This window comes from Taurulus bubalis (genome assembly GCF_910589615.1).
Source record: "Taurulus bubalis genome assembly, chromosome: 2".
NCBI lineage: Eukaryota > Metazoa > Chordata > Actinopteri > Perciformes > Cottidae > Taurulus > Taurulus bubalis.
Window position 1 is genome coordinate 39342648 of NC_136590.1, and position 24114 is coordinate 39366761.

The following is a 24114-nucleotide window of genomic DNA, read 5'->3' on the forward strand; positions in this document are numbered from 1 at the left end:
ATGTTCATGATAATCATTTTGGGGCAGTGGCTTTAGAGGGAGGCCTGAAGGGAGGGACTTGCCGACTTTTAAGGTTAGTGCTGCTCTACTTTCATTGCAAAAGAGTTGACAACACTGGGATGGGGTTTTCCGTTGGATCATTTAAAAATATCTGGCATGCTCTTGCTAGTGTCTCAATCCTAGCTTTAATGTCAAGGGATTGACCCTCCCATTTGTGTTGCAAATGTATGGGTCACAGGCTCAACATTTCCTTAATTACACACACAATAAATACATAGATACATACTCAAACATATTTAATCAGATTCAATATGTGCATATTTTAAATGAAAATGAACATTGGCATATTACTAAATGGAGGCAGATTCAGATGTTGGTGCCTAAAAGCTGATGAGAGGAGGTGGTGCTGCTCAATGTAACCATGGTATTGATGGGTGCTTCCCTAGATGCACACAAATTATCACATTCTCCAATGTGTTCAAATTAGCAGATATGTCTGTCACAAGCAAGTCAGCTCCCACAATGTCACCATCCATCTTTCATATTTCACTGATACTGTTATTCAGCTGCATGGACAGGACCTCAGACCTCCTTTAACACTGAGAGAAACATTAAGGGATATACTGTATATACGCATTGAAAACCAGTGCAAACATCCACTCAGTGGCCATTTTATAGTGTTTAAGGTTCAGCATTTGGTAACATTGTTGGTAAAAAGTAAATTCAATAATATGTTTATTATTCAGGTCACAGTTAATGGTGGTGTTGTACTGAATTACATTATTTGTGAAGCGGCTGAAATTTTGTGTGGTCTGTACAGAATGTTAGAAAACACCTCTGAACGTAATGCAGTCTAATACAACACCATTAATAACTATGACCTCAATGCTAAAACATATACATGAGATAATGCCTCTAAAACAGCATCAACACAAACTGAACATGGATTTCTGTGGCTGAAATATAAAGTTGGAGGCCATTCCTTATGGTTTCTTTGGGCCAGGTTTTTGTTTTGTTCACTCCTGTTTCTACCAGCTGAGGAACATTGCAAAACTCAGGCCCATTGTGTCCCCAGCTGCGTTGGAAATGTTTATTCATGTGTTCATTTCCTCCCGTCTTGACTACTGCAATTCTCTTTTAACCTGCCTGAGCAAAACTTCCCTAAATCTCCTAAAATTGGTCCAAAATGCTGCTGCCACGCTTCTTACCAAGTCCTCAAAGGTCTCATTCTACTTGATTTCTTTACACTGGCTAGAAACCTTTACAATGTTCAGTGAGGTAATACATCCAGTGCATGGTAGGGTAATTTTCTCATCGACTTCTATACAATCAGACTTATTTTTGCAACTAGAGGACTTAACCCCTGACGGCCATTAAATAATGCAGGTAAAGGAGGAAAACGAACATTGATAAGAAGTGAAAAGTAATTAGTGGTTCCATTGCAACAATGGCGCACAGCAGCAGCACTACGCCTCTGCCATTTTGGACTGAAGGTGATTACCGTAGGCATCAAAGGACGCCAGGAAAACGTTTGCCTGCAACGTGCTGTACGAAAGTAAAACTACATTATTCCTATTCCATTGTCACGTATTTAATGTGTCTACCGAAATGGCTTAACATGTGGTTTAACAGTAAGAAAATATATATCTGCATACTGTTATATAACATATCAAACTAAATAGATAAACATTTGCCTCTCCTCCTAGAGAAGCACAAAGTGAGCAACTGACGCAACATCAATAAAAGCTAGAAGATCCCCACGCAGCACTTTTGGGATTTTGAGAGCAGTCATAAACCTTTTTATCTCAAGGACCTCCAAAATAGATGCACAGTAGACCACCGACCATGGATGTAAGACCTCTATCTTTATACAGACACTCTTTATCCAAAATGGCGACAGAGAAACCACAGCGCTATCCAGTGTGGGTAAAAGCTCCAGAGTCTTGTCTCTTTGCTTCTACACTCTTTGCCTACGTGAGCAAAAGACCTGTGGAGAAGAGGAGACACACAAACACATTGTAATTATAATTAATTCAGATAATACAGAAACCTATATTTGACTTAATTAAGTTTAGTTGAGATAACATCAATAAGTTGCACATTGTGTTGAAGAAGCTAGGACCCTGTTAGCATGCTAGTGTTGCACTTCTAACTGCAAGTCGCCTCATATCACCTTCTCATCAGTGTGTGTGTGCGCTTGTGTGGGTACGTGTCATATCTCAAGAACCGTTCATCCGATATATTTATTACTTGGCGGGTATACTGGGCGTTTGGTGCAATTTGGACCCGTGACACGTTGACGCGAACTGCGTTCTGTGCAGCAGCCGGTGCGGGGATGCCGTCTGCAATGGTTGCTTACTTTAGGAGCTGGATATATTAACGTCATAACCAAACTCTTCTTCGCTCAGCTGGGGTCAACGAGCGCTGAACAGCACTTTTTCGGGCCAAGCAATCATTTTCAAGTGGGTTGTTTTCACTAGGTGTACTCATTACCGGGCTACTATCCTATGTTCATGTCTCGCAGGATGAGAACATCAGGTAGTTCAAGAAGGGAACAAACAGCCCTGGACCCAAGATTGAAGATGAAAGTAGTGAATGCGGATTTGTGTCTTTTTATTGGTTTAATAAAAATAAATACTGGAGACAGACTGGGTTGGTGTAACTAATAAATGCCCTCAATTTAGAGGGATTAACCCGGAAGGTAGTTGTTTTCAATGCATTTCAACATTATGTCTGTTTTCCCTGTTTACAATAATATACTATGATTACTGTATTTTTTACATATAACATGCAAGTTTGTCTTACAGTTCTATGGTAATTTGACGGTATCCGTCTGGAAACTTTGCTGCGAGACCTTTTACCTTTTTACCTACATTTGTCTGGCCATTGATTGGTTGCTCATTGCATCAAAGTATACAAAATGATATTGATGAAACATTGATGAAAGCGATATGCAATTGTCTCCCCAAAAGTGTTTCCCTACTCAGAGTATTTACTATCTTATTTTTGCTTTTTATCATTCTTTTAATTCCTATTTGATGAGTAAATAATAATCATCTTTTAAGAATCCATAGGTCAGAATTGTATCTTTCTGTGGGTCAAACCCATTTGTCATCAAGTTAGTGCTTGGTCATGTGGTGTTATGTTGACTTTGACCGTAGAACCTTTGTGTTCGTAAGTAAGACAATGAAATGAAGATTTATGAGAAGTTAAAGCACACATTTCTGAATCTTAGGGAGATTAACTCCACAAGTAACGATGGCAACAGGTGGCTGGACAACAACGCAGCACCTTTTCATTTTTCTCTCACAAATATTTCTGTATGACAGAAGTGTATCCTTATTGCAAAGAAAATTCTCAAAAGCCTCACAACTTAAAACAATATAAATGTTCATATCTTTGACAACGTCAAACTGTTTCGGTCTTCAATGTCCTTGGGCATGACGCTTCATCCCAAATTGCTCCCACAGGCTGCTCCTGCGGTGTGTGAATGTCTACGGATGATTAGATAGTCCCGGTGGGCAGGTGGGACCTTGCATGGTGACCTCGGCCATCAGGGTGTGAATGGGTGAATGATGACATGTCGCGTTAAAGCGCTTTGAGAGGTCGGAAGACGAGAAAAACGCTGAACAAATACAGTCCATTTCCCATTTAAATATGAATTTGATTAGTCACAGCTGGTGGGACGGAAGGTACAGCGTCTGTGAAAAGAAGCTGTGCTTTGTTTTGGTCATGTAGTGAGGTTCACTGTGGTTTAGAGAGGGACAGGTCCTGGAATATATTTAGTGAAACGCAGATAACACATTGTGATAATACTCATGGTATGTGAATTAATGCAGTCATGGTTCATGCTTTATTATCATATTTTGTTTCAACTACTGATACCTTCAGCCTCAGAGAAAGTATCGCAAAACAGCAGTTAAACTCTATTAAAACATGTCGACGTCTTCAAGCATTATCCAAACCAATTATTCTCAATCACGGGTTCAGGGCCCACTGGAGCGCCATCTAATGGGCATTAAGTTACAAAAGGTTGAGAACCCCCGACCCTGACGTCTTGGAGGAGCACAATCTGATTTCTGCTTGAAGGTTGAAAAGCAACTTTACAGGATGTGTTTTTGTTGCTATAGTAACCGTTCAGCTGCTATGTATCCATGGACGTTGAGGACGTGTTTTACATCCTGCTGAGCTTTTCTTTGGCACACACTTGTGTGTTTTTTTTTTTCTTGGAATCATTTCGTTAAAAATGGAATAGTGTTCAGCCAACCGCTTGCTGTAATGTCACTCTACATCTTTCTGTTTGTATTCTCTGTTGTCTTCCAGCATAAAGGTCATTGCAAACACATGTGGTATCAATAAACACACTCATACTCGTGTGTGTCTTAAATTGTTCCTCATCAAACCAAAAGGACATCCATCATCTTCAAGCCTGTGAGCTGTTTACTTCTTTGCGTTTACAGATGTTTGCTTGTATGGCATGCAGATATGTAGGCTTCATACTCCTGCTGTGTCCTGAGGATGTAGTGCTTGTCGGGTCACACTGTATCCTGCTAGACAAAATAACTCCTGAAGCTTCTTGGCTGGAAACATCTGTGAACAATTAACCACAGTATCCAGCTTCTTAACCACAATATTAAGCGGTCTGACCTTCTCAACTTTACAGTGAAGTGCTGTAAATTAAAATGCATGCATTAGGTTTTAATGCTCTTTTTTTCATGGTATAAATGATCCTTATGTTACATAACAGTAGGGTTATTGCAGTTATTCATCTGAATTATCAATAAGGATGCTTTCCCCTCCAATTGCTTAGCATAAATGTCTTAAAGCCTTAATTTGCAGCAAATAAAACCCTTGGTGGAAATGTATAATTTTGCCTTAAGTGAGTCATTTGAAAATAAATGCTGCTGTTAGACGCCTAATATGACCATCTGTTGCTGCTTCTGCTGCTCGTATGTTGCCATCTTGTGGACAATTTAAAATGTGTCACTTTTCATTTTGCACTAATACACACATGTTAATGTTCTTGGAATTGCAATGCAATATTATGCAGATTTGGACAGGTGTGTCAAATGATTTTAAAGCCTCAGTCTTCACTGCTGTAGAAGCGGTAAGTCCAACGGTTTCACACATTTTAAAAAATAGGAAGAATTTCATTTTGAATTAATGATTGTTAAGTTTTTTGATGTTAACTGTGTTAGACGAGCAGGTTTTTAGTGAACAAACTAGATTTATGTTAGACTTGTGATAAAATAAATAATCTCACTTTGACATGAACATTATCATGAATTTGAGAGCTGCACAATTGTCTTAAAGGCTGAAAAAGCTGTGGTCTTTCCATCCACATTTCCATAGAGCAGCAGATACATTTCATCTTGTACTTTTATTAACATATATTTAACAACATTTCAATTTCCCCCGTATGCCTGTCTCATGTAGTTTACCAGCGGCTTTGAATAAAGTAAAAATCATCAGCCCAGATCGCAGCATGTGTGTTCAGGAGATAATCCTGACATCAGTTTAAGTGTTTTGGGGCTTCACTCACAGCATTTCATATCATGCCTTTGTAGTGGGTCAAGAATGTGGAAATACGAACAATGCAGTTACTCATTATCACCACTAGTGGACAGCCTAATGCCAGCAATGAGACTACAGAAAGTCTTTCTTCTATTCTCATTCAACTGTTGCTCATTGGGATGTTTGTCTCTTTCTGCCCTTTCAATTGTCAGTGTGGTTAAACCATTGGAAAGCGATCTTGGAGCGTTTAAAAGGTTGAATTTAAATTGCTCAACCCAATTCTTGAATAAAATGTTTCAAAACATAGTGCTACTTGATGACTTTTATTGCATGTTTTTTGGCACACGATACAATGACCTTTTTTCAAGCTGTTTATGCAACATATCCTCAGTCAGTCGGTCCTATACCTCACCAAAAGGCTACTCCAATTTGTTTTGTATATCAGGGCTCTCAAGTGTCACGCATTGAGCGTGACTGTCACGCATTTCGGTCTTAAGTCACGCCCTCCCGCCACACATCGTATTTCTCACGCTGAAAAAAAACTCTACGCTATTTAATGTGCCGCAGCGCGCAAACATGACCTGGTCGCGCTGCCCTCACCATGGAGGAATCAAGCACGTCTCCCCCGAATCCCCTGGAGTTCTGCCGCGAGGTGCCAATCAAAAAAAAGATAATGGGCTACACGAATAGCCAATCAGAAAAACGTATCTGTTGTATGTGGGTGAAATGTAATCCAGCAACCAATGAAAATAAAGCTAATAATAATTGGGGGGAGGGGGGGGGAGGGGTCACTCTTACCTGTCTTAAAAACTTGAGAGCCCTGGTATATACTTCAGTTTTCACCGAAAACAGATCTAGGTTTGGGTTAAAATAACTACTTATATATGCCAGTTACATGACAGATCAACGTTGACCTTTTCTGTCACCCAGGTCCCTTGGGTGAGGGAAAAGGTTTTCTGCCTCATTTGTCCTGCGTTTGGTTTTACTTTGTGCGTTTTCCCGCCTTTGAAGGTTGTCTGCTCCGCCTTGATTACTTTCACCTGTCTCTTGTCAGCCCCGTAATCACCAGACTCCTGCTCACCTGCTCCCACTTCCTCATTTGTAAGTCCTTATTTCTCCTGTGTTCCTTAATCGGTTCGTCTTAAGTTACCGCGTAGAGTTTTGTCTGCTTTTACCTGCCTACCTGCCCGTTACCTGCTGGCTTTTGGACTTTTTGGACTGATTTGAAAGTTCTTCATTTTTATAAATTATTTACTGCAGGCATGAATCTGCCTGGGCAGCGTCTGGGTCCTTAATTAAACCTGCTGCCTGTTCCCAGAGCAATGCAGACTACTAAATTAAAAACGTAAAAAAATAAATTATACTATTACTTTTTTATGTTTATTGTTCCATGACATGCTATATGCTGACTTTCCAACATACTATTCTATACTATAACTTTGTATTGACTTTTTTTGACATATACTATCACCATTTTCAATATACTCTACAATAGCTATTTTTACATCGTATACTGTTATGTTTTTCTTATATTTCGACATTGTACATTGTTTTACTTTTTGCCATCAGGTAAAGACATTATGGCTTTTTGACATATGATAATATATCATACATCACATTCAATACTCTTTTGTATACACCTTTTATAACTTTCTGTTTTACATATTAGACTATAACTTTTTTAGATTGATAGTTTTAACTTGGATTTTATTTCTGTTTGCTGTTGCCTTTAATTGAACCAGATTCAATTGCTGCATCTCACAACTGCATTTTATTTCTTAAACTGCACTGCAACTTTTATTGAATTTTTTAAATTTTTTATTTTGCTTTTTGACTGTTTTAGATTTTAATGAATGTTCTTAACTGTTTTTAAATCCTGTTTTCTTCTGCATTATGTTTTGATGCTTTTAATGGTTTTATGTGAAGCACTTTGAATCGCCATGTTGTTGAACTTGCCTTGCCTTTAAAACAGTGTTTTATGCAGCTATACTATAACTTTTTAGACATAAAGTAAATACTACAACCTTTTAATGACCTTTATAAACATACAATGCCATGACTTATTTGACATATGACTTTTTATAGTATAATATATATATATATTTTTATGGCCACTTTAATATGTATTTTTAATGATATTTATCAAAGCATACGACTGAAGAAATTAGCAACCACTTGCAGAACACATTGAAGGTGCTTCAACGCTATAAGAATTAAAGATGTGTCAATCATGTGCATTAGACGGCAACTGTGGTTTATAAAGTCTGTTCAATAATTACCTGAAGTTGGAAAATAGAGAGAATTGCCAAAAAATTTAACTGTGCAATTGATGTTGAGTGAATAGCTAATAGAGCGGAGAATTGAAAGAAACGGCAGGTGAAATGGCACCCTCTAAGAAACAGAGTTACAGTACATGAAATGACGGATGACTGAAGGCGAGAGAGAGAGAGAGAGAGAGAGAGAGAGAGAGAGAGAGAGAGAGAGAGAGAGAGAGAGAGAGAGAGAGAGAGAGAGAGAGAGAGAGATGCAGACAAAAGGAAAAATATTTGCAGCCTGCCCTGCCCCCTCATCACTCCCTGGGGAACAAGCGATTATGGAAATGTATAAATGCAAGAGAGAGGGCGACTGACGGACAGAGGAGGAGGAGAGAGAGGAGGGAGAGAGGAAGAGAGAGAAAAGAGAGAGCAAATAAGAGGGAGGGAGACGGAGCGATGCCATTGGTTGACCGTTATAACATCAAGCGTGATAGAAATATTTCACAGTCTAAGAAATAGAGGAAGAGACAGACGGAGACAGTACTCAGGAAATACATTCAGGTCTGTTTTCAAAATCTCTGGAAGAGATAAAAAAAGGACTATAGAAAGGAAGAAAGAAGGGGAAATAAAGAGGGGGAGACCATAGACAGGTGGACTAATTAACTCATGACTTCTGAGGGCGATGGAGATTTTTGCTTCAGAACAGAAGAGATTTCTAAGTCAGAATAAATGAGACTCAACATGTAGATGTTCTGCAGGATTCTGTTTAAATTTCCTCTCTCCCCCCCAACCCAGAATTGTATAATTTATCCTGCGCTTCAGCAGACAGACCTCAATGTTTTTGGAGAAATCTGAGGGATGCGTCTGAGAGAAAGATGCACAGCAGAGAATTCTGACATGGTGCCGACCCAAATTGACAGAGACGAGGAAAGAGTGGACTGTTCAGTGGCAGACACGTCTCCAACCAGACACAGGTATTCTCTACTCGATATTAAGATTGGTCAAGATATTGATCCATCCTAACTCAAACTATTATCAATATTGTGCTCTTGTATTTGTCCTCTTGGGTGTGTGATATTGGCATTGTAATGATGAATAGTTGTTTAATTTGAAGGCTGATTCCAATATTTGCTGCCTCACTGATTTGTACTCATTATTTGATTATTTTATAATATACAATTTATGACAAAATCACCAGAAATTTGCTTTGTCACAATATAACTGTCTTAATTAAGTCTAATGTGCAAAAGCAATAGCTTGTATCTTCAGCAAATGATCAGATGCATGTGGTGGTGAATAAATAATTCCCCCAAAATGTTGTGATAAAATAAGTAATATACCAAGAGACTGTCTCTGTAAATGATAACTCACAGATAATCTGCAAACTGTGGTTGTTTACAACTGTGTTAAATGTGACTTAGAAATATGCGTCATTAACGGTGTTCTTGATTTAGAGCAACAGATGAACTGAAAGCCTTACAACAAACTATTGAACTATCACAAGCCATAACCCCCTGAGACAATAATCCTCACTGTTATTAAAACACAGGGCTGTTCTTAGTATCGACAAGAATCCTGTGCTCCTGTTGTCAGCGCGTCAGTCAGTCAGACACTTTGTGGCTTCGTTACTGTGAGAAAAAGAAATGTGTAGGCTTTGTCTAAAGAGAAACTACATGGAGGAGGAGGAGGAGGAGACAGACATCTTGCCGGTCAGAGGCTGAAAAAAAGGAGCACCAACGACAGACAACTGTGGCTGTGAAAAGACGTATAAGTGCTTCCTACATCCTGCTGGCCCGTACACAAAAAGACACGAGTGTTACCAAAACTGAGTGATCTACCCACCTGGACGACACATACTCTGCTCGGAGGGGGAGACCGACAATAACCTCCGCGAAAAGGAGGGAGAGTAATACTCAGAGAGATAGAGAGCAAGGGGTCATCTCTTTCTCTCTCTCGACCCATCTCGGCATCAAGCATGGCGGGCAATGCCATGGCATTCACCTTTGCGGCCTTCTGCTACATGCTCACCTTAGTGCTGTGCGCTGCCCTCATCTTCTTTGTCATATGGCAGGTGAGTAGCGCTATGCACACACACACACACGCACACACATGCACACACACACTAAAATAGGACACATGTAGGGCCTGTGAGCGACCACGCTCCATCCCACGCAGGCATCCACCAACGCACCGTTGTACAACACTGACAGGAACACGGCAAACGCACACCTCGCTTAGGTACTCTAGAAGTAATGAGATGCATAAATGTGTCCGCCGAATCTCAGTGTAATTGTACCTGACTGACATTTTGAATTGTTGCTTAAAAGCCACCAAATTACACTTTGTTCCCTCTTAATTTTAAACACAAAGCTGCAAAGGCTGTGTTTTTCATCGACTAAGAGACCGGCTTACATACTGGTTTATCACCAGTATAATTAACCTAAGCTTGTCTGACCCTGACACATTCAACAAAAAGGCAGATTCCAACCAGCTCCATCCCTTCACAGTAACGCAACCAAACTGACAATAAACAGTTTCCTCAAACAAGGTGCTAGAGCTTTAGCAAACTGCACAAAATGAGTACAGGGAGGCGGCAAAATACAATGATCACAAATCTCACTGCCAGACTGTTGTGAGTCTGTCTGCCTGCGGCATTTTGAGTGGAATTTGGACAGATATCTCTGGGCACTGGAGCGCTGCGCTTGCTAGTTTACACATGTGCAGACAGAACAAACCCTAAATCTCTGATCCCTCACCCGTAACGCTGGATCCATGGCGGCAGGTATAATGTGAAATACAAAACACATCATTATGAACATGAGACTTGAAATGACTAACGTAGCAATTGACTAAGTGGGTGAGACTACACATGAGTCAGTGAGTGTGTGTGTGTGAAAGAGTCGGGTAGAAATGTGTGTGTGTGTGTGTGTGTGAGTGAAAGAGTCGGGTAGAAGTGTGTGTCTGGCTCAGCATTCATGTGATTGAAACGCTTATCAAACTATGATTATGTTCACCCCTTCCCCCAGTCTGCCTCCACCCACGGGTACAGCACCCCAATTCTATCTGGTGCTCAACCAATCAGAAGGTTTGTTCACAGCTATAGTAACCATGGAGCCCACTGAGGGGCTCACCATGTCGCCATGGAAACTGCATCTGTTTACAACGGGCGCTGAGTGTGAAGGAAGACGAGGGGGAGCCTTCTAGACGGATAGGGAGATTACCACCACGACTGTTACGCTTTCCAACGGATCTGTTGTCATATTGTCAGTCATACAAACACAAATCAGATACTCACTTATCAGCAAGAAATGTCTGCTTGTTATTGCTTTTCAATGAGCAGTCAAAGTTGAGGTTTGCTGTTTTAAAAGCTTAAATGATGATGAGCACAGCAGGTGGCCTTTACACTAAGAATTATTAGTATTTTTATAGACCTATTAATCAGGGAGCTGGTGAGAAAAGCAATTACTCATGCTCGCCTCACAGGGAGCGGAGTAAGCTATCAGCCTAGCATAACCACAAAGACAGTATTTTCTCTACAGGGACCTTTAGTTTTACACAAAATACATTTCTATACATTTCCAAATCTCCAGTTGACCATAATCCTTTAAACACAAACTCAACAAAGCACTTTTTTTTTTAAGTCTTGCATTTTTATGTGTGTACTTTTGCCAAACATGACTTTGAATGTGAAGTGATTGTTTTAATACTGCCAGATTATGATAAAATAAATGTATTTATCATTATAAATTGGTTCTTTTGAAAGCTGTATGTCTCAAAGGATATCCCACAGTTTCTAATTAGGCTTAATACAAATGTATATATAAATGTAACGTATAATGTAATCAAATGTAAGAGGAGCTCCATAAATAGAAAGTAACTACATAATTACACATGAATCATACCAGAGCTCACAGTGTGAAGGCTGTCAGTAATTATATATATGTACACATTCACCATTTAATCCCCTTGTGTGCTCGGGCAATGTGAACAGTGTGGCTGCAGCTGTACATGTTGCAGCAGGTTCTAGGATGGTTCTAAGAGTATTGTACAACAGGCTGAATGTTGTGTGTTGTACTGATAGCACTTTGTAGTTTCACTTTATTGAAGACATTGTACTTTCTTGATTCTTGTTGTTCTGAGTTTGTACTGATGGTTGAATTGCACTTATTGTAAGTCGCTTTGGATAAAAGCGTCAGCTAAATTAAATGTGTTAAAAAGATAGCAACTATGTCTTTAATCGATTTACATATATTACAGTATGTGCATTCATGAGAGCTCTAAAGTTAACTAATTGAAAACAAACTCATATGTCTGTTATTTTTCAGATCATCGCATTTGATGAGCTTCGCACAGACTTCAAAAACCCCATTGATCAGAGCAATCCCACAAGAGCGGTAAGAACCCTGCTGCTTCCCTTCTTTCAAGAATCATCAAACGCTCGTGTGCACACAGAAAACCCTTCTTTTCAGTTCAAAGAGGAGCATTCAATGATCTGCACGTAAATGCGAAGAACAAATGGAGGGCTTCACTCCAAAGACGTTGGAGATGACCTTAAATTTGTCGGTCTGCTACTGACCTCTGTTTTGGAAATTTGTAATATTGACTGAGTTTATAAAGAATGACCTTTCATGAGAAACGGCACGGCACACGGCCCCGAAGGCCTGTAATCTTTCTGGAAAAGCAAGCCATCATCTTTCTGTAAATTAGGGTTTTGTGACTTTTATTCGGCTACATTTAGTCAAGAATTCCTGCCATTCCAAACTTCCATTTGTAGAACCAATACGTATTTGCCTTGAACACTCATTTGTATGCAGATTGAAGCAATCAAGCTTCTTTAAAGACAGAGGCTTGTTTGCCTAATCCTTTAAATGAAGACGCTGTTCATATAATGAGATACTGTGCGGTCGCAACAATAACTGCAGATACGAGGTTTCACCTCGGAGCACAAGACGAGTTACTAAAGTCACATTTGAAAATCTTTTTTGCGAAACCATAAAATTACATCATCATGAGTCAATAGCGACTGTCGTTATTAATTTAGCAAGTTGACGCTAGCTGTGAATGTCTTTTTTCACAAGGTAGCTAATGTTCTAGCAATCATGTGAACCTGCATCTGAACTGCGAAGACAGAGTGATGAGGAGTGGGAGAGGAAACTGTGAAAGCAGACTGTGGGAGTGTGGAGGCACGCCAGCTACAAGGGGGTGGACACAATAACTGCAACACCTGTACAAGATAATGCAACCAAAAACAGTAGCTCTGAAATAAATCCTGATGTGATTAATCAGTTCAAAGTGGATGTATTATATTTCCCCTCAGGCAAAGATGGAGTGCTAACAAATAGTGGACAATGTAAGCTTCCTGGCAACAGGAAGGCTACGTTTCAAGGCTACATACGTCAGCCGCTCTTTCAATCTGTAACGAACAACCTATAGTTGTCAGCATGTCAGATGTGTTTAGAAAGAACATGTTCTGCTAGGATGTGAGACTGCCAGTCCTTCCCAAAATCAATAAACTGCACAAACAGAAGAAGACATACATGTCAACAGCCTTGGGGGAAAAAAAACTTCTTATGTTAGCAGAGAGCAAAGTGTGCCGTTGTCTACAACAAAAGCAACAACAAAAGAAGTCAATGTTTGTAGGAAAAAGAAATTACAAAACATTGTGACAGAGGAGACTAAACATGTGTTTCCAAATAAGGTTTATGTGTATTCCATGAAACTCTCCATGAAATAGCAAAATACAAAAGTCAAGCTTTTGACATTTCATTAATAAATTACAAGGCTGTTTGTCAGTGAAATCAATCCTTTTATTCTCACCAGCTACGTGATACGATTCTAATTATTCTACTTGACAGCACTCACTGCCCTGTATTTTTTTAATTTCTTCTGTATATTGTGAAATGTCCACTGTCTTTGATTCATATTCAGGCGCGTTTCCCTTGTTGGAACAATACAAAATGCATGGTGAAGTGTATGACCTGACACTTACTAGGGCGTCTCAGGGAGACTTTATGCTGTAAAATGCAAGCAGAGTTACTGCAGGACAACAATTTCAAATGCAATTACAGACCATACATTACATAGTAGCTTAGCTGGCAAGGATGCTCTGCACAAAGCAAGCAAAAGGAAGAAAACGGCATAGACCGACACCAACAACTGCAAATAGACAGTGATGCTGTGTCTGGCTTGGAGGCCAGATGTTGTAGATTCAGGGCAAAATCCACTTTCAGATCACCGGAGGGAGTTTGAATTTATGTCCACAGTTTCATTAAAATGTGCAGCCTGTGGCTTGGGCTAAAGGGAACAAACATCACAGAGGTCTCGATACTGGAAGCTATCATCCTGGAACTAAGACAGACGCCTCAATATGCCACAAAATGAGTGAGAGTCTTTCCAGCCTAGGCTTCAGTAAATACAGAGGCAACGAACACCAGTATGGTTTACACATGCTAAACATATCCACGATGCATATCTATTTTTTGTTTCACATGGTAAATTAAGCAAACCATTTAATTAACAATCCGTCTGCTTGAGTCCCTGAATATTGCTACTTTTGTTTGCTGATGGAATCTAGGTCGATAAACTAAAGTAAAACATCTCATTTGTCTTGCTCGCTAATCAATGAGCACCCAAATAAAAGATCATTCTGAGAGACTATACGCTGCTGGCTAGTAAAAGATGGATGTTTTTAATTTGTAAAACTGATCATTGAGTTCTCTCTCGTGGCTCACAGAAGACTTCTAGTGCTCAAATGTAAATGTCTTTATGTGCTGATGAACCGGTTCCAGCAGTTTGGCTATATCTCAAAAGCCCACAATATATTTTGTAATACTTAGTTGCATGTAAAATATATATTTAAAGTATATAATGATAGAGATAGAACATTATTTTGTATTAATTCACTTTAGTTAAGTCTATCTTTTAGTGGCTAAGTCGAGAGATAATCAATGTGTTGTACAGATTTATCTTTTACCAAGTCATAACGCCTATATTTAAGCAGGGTATTTAAAAACACTCACCAGGTCAATTTTTTTGCATGTATTATCTCTGCCTTGAGATTTATTTTCATGGATAGACCATTCATAATTAGTGAAGTGGATGAAGAAACATGCAGACTGTAATCAGACTTTCTTTGTTTCCACAGAGGGAAAGGATTCTCAACATTGAAAGAATCTGCAACCTGCTCCGCAGAGTAAGTACTAGTTGTTTATACCTTCTGGTGGTGGATGTCTAAAACAGAGAGGCTTCAGACGACCATGAGCATTTCTAACATTGTGAGGACCATGACGCATGCTGTTTCACACAGAGATGGAGAACAGTTTTACCATCAAGGAGACTTTGTGTGTCTGGTGGTGTTTTTTTCTCTTTTTTTCCCATTTCAAGGCTTTCAGAAAGAAAACTCAATGCCCCTGATGTAAAATGTGACTTGCTGTGGAGGCCATTTTGAACACTCTTGTGCTGTAAAATGTTTCCCAGTATTCGGTACAACAGAGGACTTCAAATAGGCTCAAGTTATTAAATCAATAAATAAACAAAATACAAGAGGAGCTTTAGGGAAGGTAGCGCGCTAACTGCACTATTGGGGCCCATGCTGTATATTTATGCAGAGTACATTATTGTTTTACAAAGTTAGCTCTGGGATCACAATTTGAACCATAATGTATTTTTGCATCATTGTAAAGATTAATGTTTTTATGATTGAATGAGCAGGCAATCACAGGAATAGAGTTTCTCCTGCTCCGATGTGCGGGTCCTGGGACAGAGGATGTCCTATGTTTTACAGATTGTAAAGCCCTCTGAGGCCAATTTGTGATTAGTTTGGGATATACAAATATATTTAATTAAATTGAATTGAAAAATGTAATATTAAGTTAAAAAAATAGGAAAATTGTTATTGGAGGTATACCTATATTTAGCTATTGATTCCACATATTATGTTTGCTATTGACTGATTTACAGAGTTTGATTTATTGATTCATTATTTTCCACTCAGAGTAATTTAAATGGCACTAATTTAAGTAGGGAAAAAACATTTGCAAGTGCCTTTTAACTGTTTAAATGTAAAGGAGGTACACTTAACATCTTCATCATGGATTTATTTGGGTAAAACATAATGCAGAACATGATGCAGTGTTACCTAATCAATATTCAAATAGAAAGGTGATCAATCTAGCCTGGTCACTTCATTAGTCAGTCTGACATTGCGTTCATGCTTTCTAGCCCAGAGGGTTATTTTGCCCCAATCAATAAGCTGTTACATATCTGTCCCATAGACAATATTGTCAGTCAAAGGGAGGCTATAACAGTTGACCCGAGCAGTTAAAAGGCTGCTGTGTCAATACAAATGATTGAAATTGTTATTTCGGCACCAACTAACAGCAACTAGCTCATGACGGATATTCTCCTCAGGAGTTGGTGGAGACCAAAATCGAGGGACAAGGAGAGTGAATATCGGACTTACCAATCAATCACGTGACCAATTTGACTTCAAATGAATACAAATGTTTATTCTGAGCAAGTTAATTCTCTGAGCAACCTGAACCATCTATGTCAAACTAGCCAACATCAATTTCTACTAACTTCTAAAACCAGTCTACATGCATATGAAACTATATTTGCACTCGTAACAGCAGCGGCCATGAGTAACATTAACACCCTCTGTGTGAAAGTGTTTGCCTCGCAGTGTGATTCTGCTTTCGTAGATTGTAGTTAAATCACAATGTGCAACCCATGAGCGCTTCAGTGTTTTCCCAGCAGTTGTTGAAGTGTGATTGCTGATTACTGTGGCTCTATGCAGACCTGCAGTCTGACTCCCTGTGTCTGTTCCGGTTAGTTGGTGGTACCAGAGTACTCCATCCACGGGCTGTTCTGCCTGATGTTCATGTGTGCTGGAGAGTGGGTCACGCTCGGCCTAAATATCCCGCTGCTCTTCTACCATCTGTGGAGGTACAGTCCCATAAAATATTTCTTACAAGCTTCTGGTGCCAGTGTGAGTCTAACTTCTGTGCTTTTTCAGGTTTCTTCATCGGCCAGCTGACGGGTCAGAGGTCATGTACGATCCCGTCAGTGTGATGAACGCAGACATTCTCAATTACTGCCAGAAGGAGTCCTGGTGTAAGATGGGCTTTTATCTGCTCTCTTTCTTCTATTATCTCTACAGGTCAGTTCAAATTCACAATCTTCTCAATGAAGTGCCGCTTCATTAGGTTTCAGTGATGCTTTTCAAATTTCTTGCAATGTTTTATGAACTTATTGCAAAAAAAAGCAGCACAATTACTTTTTTCTCCCAATGTTTCCATCTGTTGCCACGGTCTATTTGCTGCTGAAGCATGGTCTACGCCTTGGTGAGCTTCTAACACACCGGATATCTGGTGAAATGAAAGGAAGTATCTGTAAGAAAGACACAGAGGAACAAATGGGGACATAAACTCTTCCCCTCTCCATCCTTCCTATCGCTAGCTTGGGTTTTCAACCGTCTAACCTTGGACAAAACGAGAAGACCAATCTGAGTGATAATGTGAATGTAAAGGCCTGAACTCGATAAAACCGTTTTGACGCAGATATTGCTGTCGGACGACTGGACAAAGTTTTGAAGGATTGAAAGGAAACACAAAGAGGACGCGGCAGGTGTATTGCCTTTGACCAATTATACGAATTAATAATATATTTCTGAAGGGCTGGTGTTTTCCCATGCTGCTCTTACTGATCCAGTCGCTCGACTCACTGTGAATCTCCTAACACTTAGGGGCTGGAAAACAAAATAACTTGTCTGTATTCGTTGATTTAAAATGTACTAAAAGCAGGATTGTTTTGGTATCATTCTGTGTATTTACGATGACGGCCACCTCTGATTTTTAAACCACTGCTTTGATTGTGTTGTCGGTATGTAAAACTGTAACAAGCAAGTTAAAATGTACGGGAGAAACGTAAAGCACTGTACTGCAGAGGGCCTGGCAGGGAAACATCAGATTGGTGTGTGCACTTTTAATCAAGAGTGAGATAAAGCATAGACCAACTCAACATCTCAATGTCACACTGTAACAAAAACAAGGAATTAATCATAAGTTCGACTGCAAGGGTCAGTGCTGTGTATGGGTCAGTAATGTGTATTCAAAATAAGTATGTCCATTGCTGTGAGGACATTTAATGCTACAACCTAGGTTCATGCTTTTCAAGGAGCTTCATGCTCAGACATTTAATGCCAAACGTCTATATCTGAAAAAAAACATTGTGCCAAATGAAAAATCAATTAGGACAAGTGAAAAGAAACAAATGATGATGCAGTGTCGTAATCTACACGATAAGGCACTGTCATGCATTGTCTTTCTCTTCCTTTCTGCAACACACATTTCATTTTGGCAAAATGTATTTTTCTTCTTGAAAAAATAGACTTAGCTTAGTTCTGTTGTATTTATAGTGAGCAGAGAGCGCCTTATTGCTATTTCCAGTTTAATCTCACTCATCTGCATTTATACGATAGTCATTTTAGCTCAGCAACTTTGCTCTGATCCGAGGTAGAATATATACATCTTATGTACAAAAAGCAATTAAAAACAGCAAACTAGCAATGTGATATGATTCATAAGACATATCGATGCAGTGTTATTCTGTGTATGTAATAACAGTGGCAGATGACACAATGATGACTCTTTGACAATGTTTGAGGTATTTCAGGAGTGTAGAGTCATCTCAATACGTCGACACAATCACACAGCTTCAGAAGGGACAGACATGACACGTGCATGTTGCTGATGACAGCGCAGCCTTTCCTCAGCTACTGCTGCCTTTGCTATCACGTGTTCATTAGTTTGATCTGTCAGAAGATTAGTGATGTTCAAATGTGTTATTTTAACATCTTTAAAAAGACAGGAACTACAAAGTGTGATGTTCGTCATATGCCAGCTCCACACGTAGTAAACGGAGGTGATGAAACGTCTGTGGGTCTCAATTATATAAACAGTATGTCTTATTAAAGCCTACTGAAGAAGTTTCAAAATATGTCAACTATTTTAAAATTCACACCTCAACATGCGCTCACTGATATTGGTGATGATATGGATATATATATTTATTTTTTTTTGGCAAAATAACTTCTGGAAACTTAAATACAGAACAAAGACTAGTAGGCTAATCGTACATACAAAATATTGCTTTACATTTTAGTCATGTAAGCATATTAACTGCATTTCAAATAGAAGCAACAATGGATACCAAAACAAATTGCGCAATAGCATAAGGCTGGGACAGTTACATTTTTGTTTGGTGTCAATAAATCCCATGAAAAGACCAAAACAATGTGCAAATATTATTTTCTTTTTCTTTCCTGAGAAGCCCCAAAAATAGTGTAATCTTTAAGTGTAATCTTTAAAAACTTGGGGAATAGTTTACTAATACAGCTGGACATTTTAGTTTATTAGGAAATGTCACTAAAAGAGGAGTAAATAGAGCATTTCTTGGGGACTCTTTTTAGCAGCGGATTAATACATATTTTTGTGTTGAAGGACAGTGTGGCTCAATGACTATGTTTATGCGCACTAATATTCCACTATTATTTTGAATTTGACAAGGTCATGTAAACAGCATATTACGTTTGGATACTCCTAATTAGTTCTGATTCTGAATGGAGCTTTTTTTTTTATCAAGAAATGCTGGATATGCTGATATTATTTGAGTTTTAGGGTCATCCAGAGTATACTCATGTACATGGTTGTACACAAACCAACTAGCTAACACTCTGCAGAGATTCATGCACAAAAGAAAAGTGAGACAAGCCAATTTTAAACATTATGATAGACTTGAATATCAACAGGTTTTTGGATGTGCGCAAGAAGGTGATTGAAGGAATGAAAGAGTAATCAGAGTATGCACAGTTACACGTAAAGGAGAATATTACTGGGATATTCATTTTCACGAGCCATGTAAACAGCTTAGTAGGAATATCGCCTTTTTCGGGAATATGTGCAAAAAAACTGAATATTGTGTGCATCTCAACGTAGTCATTGATGTGATCTTAACAGTGAGATGTCACAGAGGAATGAGCTAGAAGTTTTTGCTACACATGCATAGTTGGTTTGGGTCTTTTCATAGGATTGTTGATAACAAGACAAATCTCTAAATAATCAAAACATGTATAAAAACGTGATCATCGCTGTCATCAGGGTGTTCAAAATGAATCTGTAGTAACCGCTTCATACGGCGCATTACATGTGCTTTACCTGTTAAGACGAAGGCCATAATAGCTTCACTGCAAACGATTCTCAAGTTGAAAAAACATGTTGTGCTCAGTGCAGCTGCAGTAGTTGCATCACACACACACACACACACACACACACACACACACACACACACACACACACACACACACACACACACACACACACACACACACACTTCTTGTGTCTATCAGTCTGTTTCATTTCACTTACCGATGAAACGTTTCGAGGGAGCGACTCTGTGATTTGAATTTCAACCAAATTACAGCAACAGCATTGACTGAATTGTCAGTGTTCCTGGAGACACAGTAGACGAATACATACTGTGCCAAATGATGCTCCCATGATAGTAATCATAGGACTCTGAAACCTCAAAACTCTGCCAACAATATGAGTATGTGGACAATCACTATTAAAGCACAGGAGCACGTGGAAAGGAGGAGAAAACAGCTCAGTTGAATGTCATTATGTAGTTGCTCTAAACAAAGCATTTTAGAAAACTGTATTTAAGTATATCTATTTGTATCTGTCTTTTATACATTTATCATCAATGTACGCTGCAGTAAATTTGGTGGATTACTTTATATTTATTAGGTTACACTATGATGTACAGTTAATAAACAGCGATTCTCATGCCGTATTCTAATAAAACAGTAATGCCAAAAATATCATCTACGTGTTTCTTGCTTCCTGTCTGTTGAGGGTCAGTGTCTTCGCCATCTGGGATGGAGCTTTGCAGACGTGATGCTCTGCCAACACATGGCGATGTACAGGGGCCGAAATATATAACTGTGAGGATGATGTGGGCAATTTAAGATCGAGGATGCAGAGTGGTGCATTAGACGGAGTCGAGGAGAGGAGAGGAGCATCGAAATCTTTCAAAAAAAACAGCTGCACTTCGAAGTGGTCTCAGAGACATTCACCCGAACTCTTATAAAGCACCAAAATAACTGAATTGCCTAAAAATGCCTCTCTGATGTGGAAGAGCTTCCACTGGAGAGGTGGCAGAGAGAGGATGATAGCCTTTCATTACTGTCTGCGCCTCCAGAATACTAACATATTAAATTATAGAGCTCTGCATGCCGATTGGATTGCATAACAAAAGTTAGTTCACACATCTCCACAGCGAGAGATTACTGATGAAAATGTCACTGCAGCTGTATTACGCTAAACATTTTCTGACATTTTTATGCTCAGCGACAATATCTTTTTTTTCTGCTTCCAAAAGGAGAAAAGAGACAGAGCAGAAAATGCGCCTCAGGGAGTCATTTGTCGGGTCTGTGAGGTTTGCTGGGTTATCGCTCGTCCAAATAATGATTCAGACAGGACGCTGGCGTTTTCCTGTTTGAAAAGGACACATCATTCCCTGTCCATTTGCTGTCGCCATGGAAACTACATTGTATTAGAGATTCCTGTTGATTTGCAGCAAGAGGCTCTCGCTTAAAACGCAGAAAAAACTAATTCCACTTGCTGCACATGACCGGCAGCGCTGCATGATGCATTTCTTTAAATGCATATTCCATCTTGTACATGTGTATGTCAGGTTCATGTGCGTAGTCATGACGATGGCAACCACAAGGCGTCTTATGCATGACACCAGGATACACACCGCGACACGCACGCGCACACACACACACACACACACACACACACACACACCTGTTTCTGGTTCGGTTTCACACTCATCATGCCGTGCTCTTCCCTCTCCAGCACCCTGCAGCACCCTGCAGCACCATAATGGTCTCATCTCCGTTCCCCTCTCTCCTACGTCTGTGCTCTCAGAGAGACGTTACCATGGAAACTGGCTACAACTGATGGGCCTGAAACGTCACAACTGGCATACACATTTGGATACACACACACACACACACACACGCACACACGCGCACACGCATGTGCGCGCACACACACACACACACACTCTGGGATGTTGCATATTATGGCTGTACGGACATGCATACACGAGGGAGGACATGCTGTAATGTATATTTAGGTAATGATGGTAACGAGGAGACTATGATTCTGAGAAGTGAAAGCACGTCAACTCAAAGGTGAAATATTTGAAAAGAAGAGATATCATTAAAGAGGGATAATATAAATAGTGGAGAAGCCCATCTGGTCGACACACTCAAATTCCCGCCGAACACAGAATGGATTTGGTTTAATCGTTTCATACACAGAATGTCCTGTGGGGAAAATCTCCACCTTCATCACAAAGGAACTCTGTGCAATATATTTACTGTTAGTTACCACAAAAGACATGTTTTTATCCAGAGAATGAAAAAGGAGCTTCTTTTTTTTAACAGCTGCTGATTGTGACCAAGAATGTGTCAAACCTGTTTGTGTTTTTATTTGGACGGTGGATCGTCGGTCCAGACAGAGACGTGAGTGACTCACTCCGACTGTCAGCTGCTGTGTCCTTTACAAAAATATCCATCGCTTTCATCTATAACTAAATACTAATTTTCAACTATTGGCCTTATTTAGAAAAACATGACATTTAATTTGTCAATAATGTGCAAATTGAAAGGATTTCCTTCAAAATGTGTTTTTGCAAAAAAAGCCAAATCAGTGCTGTTATTTATAAACGAAACAAATCCCATTGGGCGATGTTGGTGTTGATGATCAATTACGACTTCAGGATGTGGTTGTGGATATATGGTCAAATTCCTGATTCACTTTTCAGGCATATATAAGCACAGGTGTAATTGTCCTTTAAATAGAATTTTAATGTTTAATTTTAATGTTTAATGTTGCTGTTAGATCTGATGTTTCTGCTCCTTCTGCTCTGAGCAATGTCTCATTCTCAATAGAGTGGTGAAATGAGTATATTTATATCCTTTACTTAAGTAAAAAACAATACAACGATGTATAAAGTACTCCTTAGAATCCTGGTGGTATTATGAGTAAAAGAGTATCTAAGTAAAAGTATGCATTCTGCAGAAAATGTCCCTGGCCTTGACTGATATATTATCATGCATTACATTCTTAGATACTATTGGCTGTGCAGTCCAATGGTTCCTAATCCTTATCTTGGATTTTGAATCTTTTCTTTTTATATTGAATCTGTAACCTTTTTTGAATTAACCAGAAAAAAATCAAAACTCAGATGATTAAAAATGGCTGAGAATGAATAAAAACAAGAGTTATGGACACCACGGTAGGTGCAGCAAGCATTCTTACACCACATAAATATAATAGACAACTCCTAGAATCAACAGAAGTATAAAACATCACCAAGGCAAACAGCACAGGATATAAACAATATGAACTCCACAGCAACTGCAGACACAAGCACACACATAAAGAAAGCAGAGAATGGCGCATAGTGCACACATGCTCACTGTTACATTACAGCATTGTTGGCTTTCTCCTCTGGAGAGAGTTACAATCATCACGGTTTGGTGTACCATTACATTATTGTTTGTGTAATGCTTAAAACTAAAAAAGGCACTCACCTGTCATGTGCATAGAAAAAGTCCTGATCTGCCCATGTTCAACTTCACTGCTGTTCATTCTCAAAGTGGGAGATATCTTTGACCAGCACACTCGACCTCTCTGTCCCACTATAACCAGTCCACTCAACATCTCTGTCCATTAAGACCAGTCCACTCAACCGCTCTGTCCCACTATAACCAGTCCACTTATCCTCTCTGTCCAGATTAAGACCAGTCCACTCGACCTCTCTGTCCCACTATAACCAGTCCACTCAACATCTCTGTCCATTAAGACCAGTCCACTCAACCTCTCTGTCCCACTATAACCAGTCCACTGAACCTCTCTGTCCCATTAAGACCAGTCCACTCAACCGCTCTGTCCCACTATAACCAGTCCACTCAACATCTCTGCCTCACAATAACTCTAGTCCACTTAACTCGGTCCCACTATAACCAGTCCACTCAACCCCTCTGTCCCATTAAGACCAGTCCACTCAACCTCTCTGTCCTTAATAACCAGTCCCAGTCTCTCTGACAGATTTAGCTCTCAGCTTTTCAGACCTGAGAGAGGCTCTGCGGTCACAAAGAGGCCTCGAGCAACTCACTGAACGTAACGTTCCTGAGACCACCGGGAGATCCACCATGAGCATTTAAGCATTAGACATGATAGATGGACCCAGCATGCACCTGTTGGGT

The 24114-nt window shown here is 39.6% G+C and overlaps 1 protein-coding gene across 1 annotated transcript; it reads left to right on the forward strand.

Annotated features, from left to right (window-relative positions):
• Positions 1–9759: 9759 nt before the first annotated feature.
• On the forward strand, positions 9760–17125 carry cnih2 (cornichon family AMPA receptor auxiliary protein 2; the record flags this gene model as incomplete). Its single annotated transcript, XM_079237598.1, has 6 exons — positions 9760–9840; positions 12095–12163; positions 14914–14961; positions 16603–16715; positions 16786–16929; positions 17098–17125. The coding sequence occupies 6 exons, from the start codon at positions 9760–9762 to the stop codon at positions 17123–17125; spliced, it is 483 nt and encodes a 160-aa protein (XP_079093724.1).
• Between the last annotated feature and the right edge of the window lie 6989 nt (positions 17126–24114).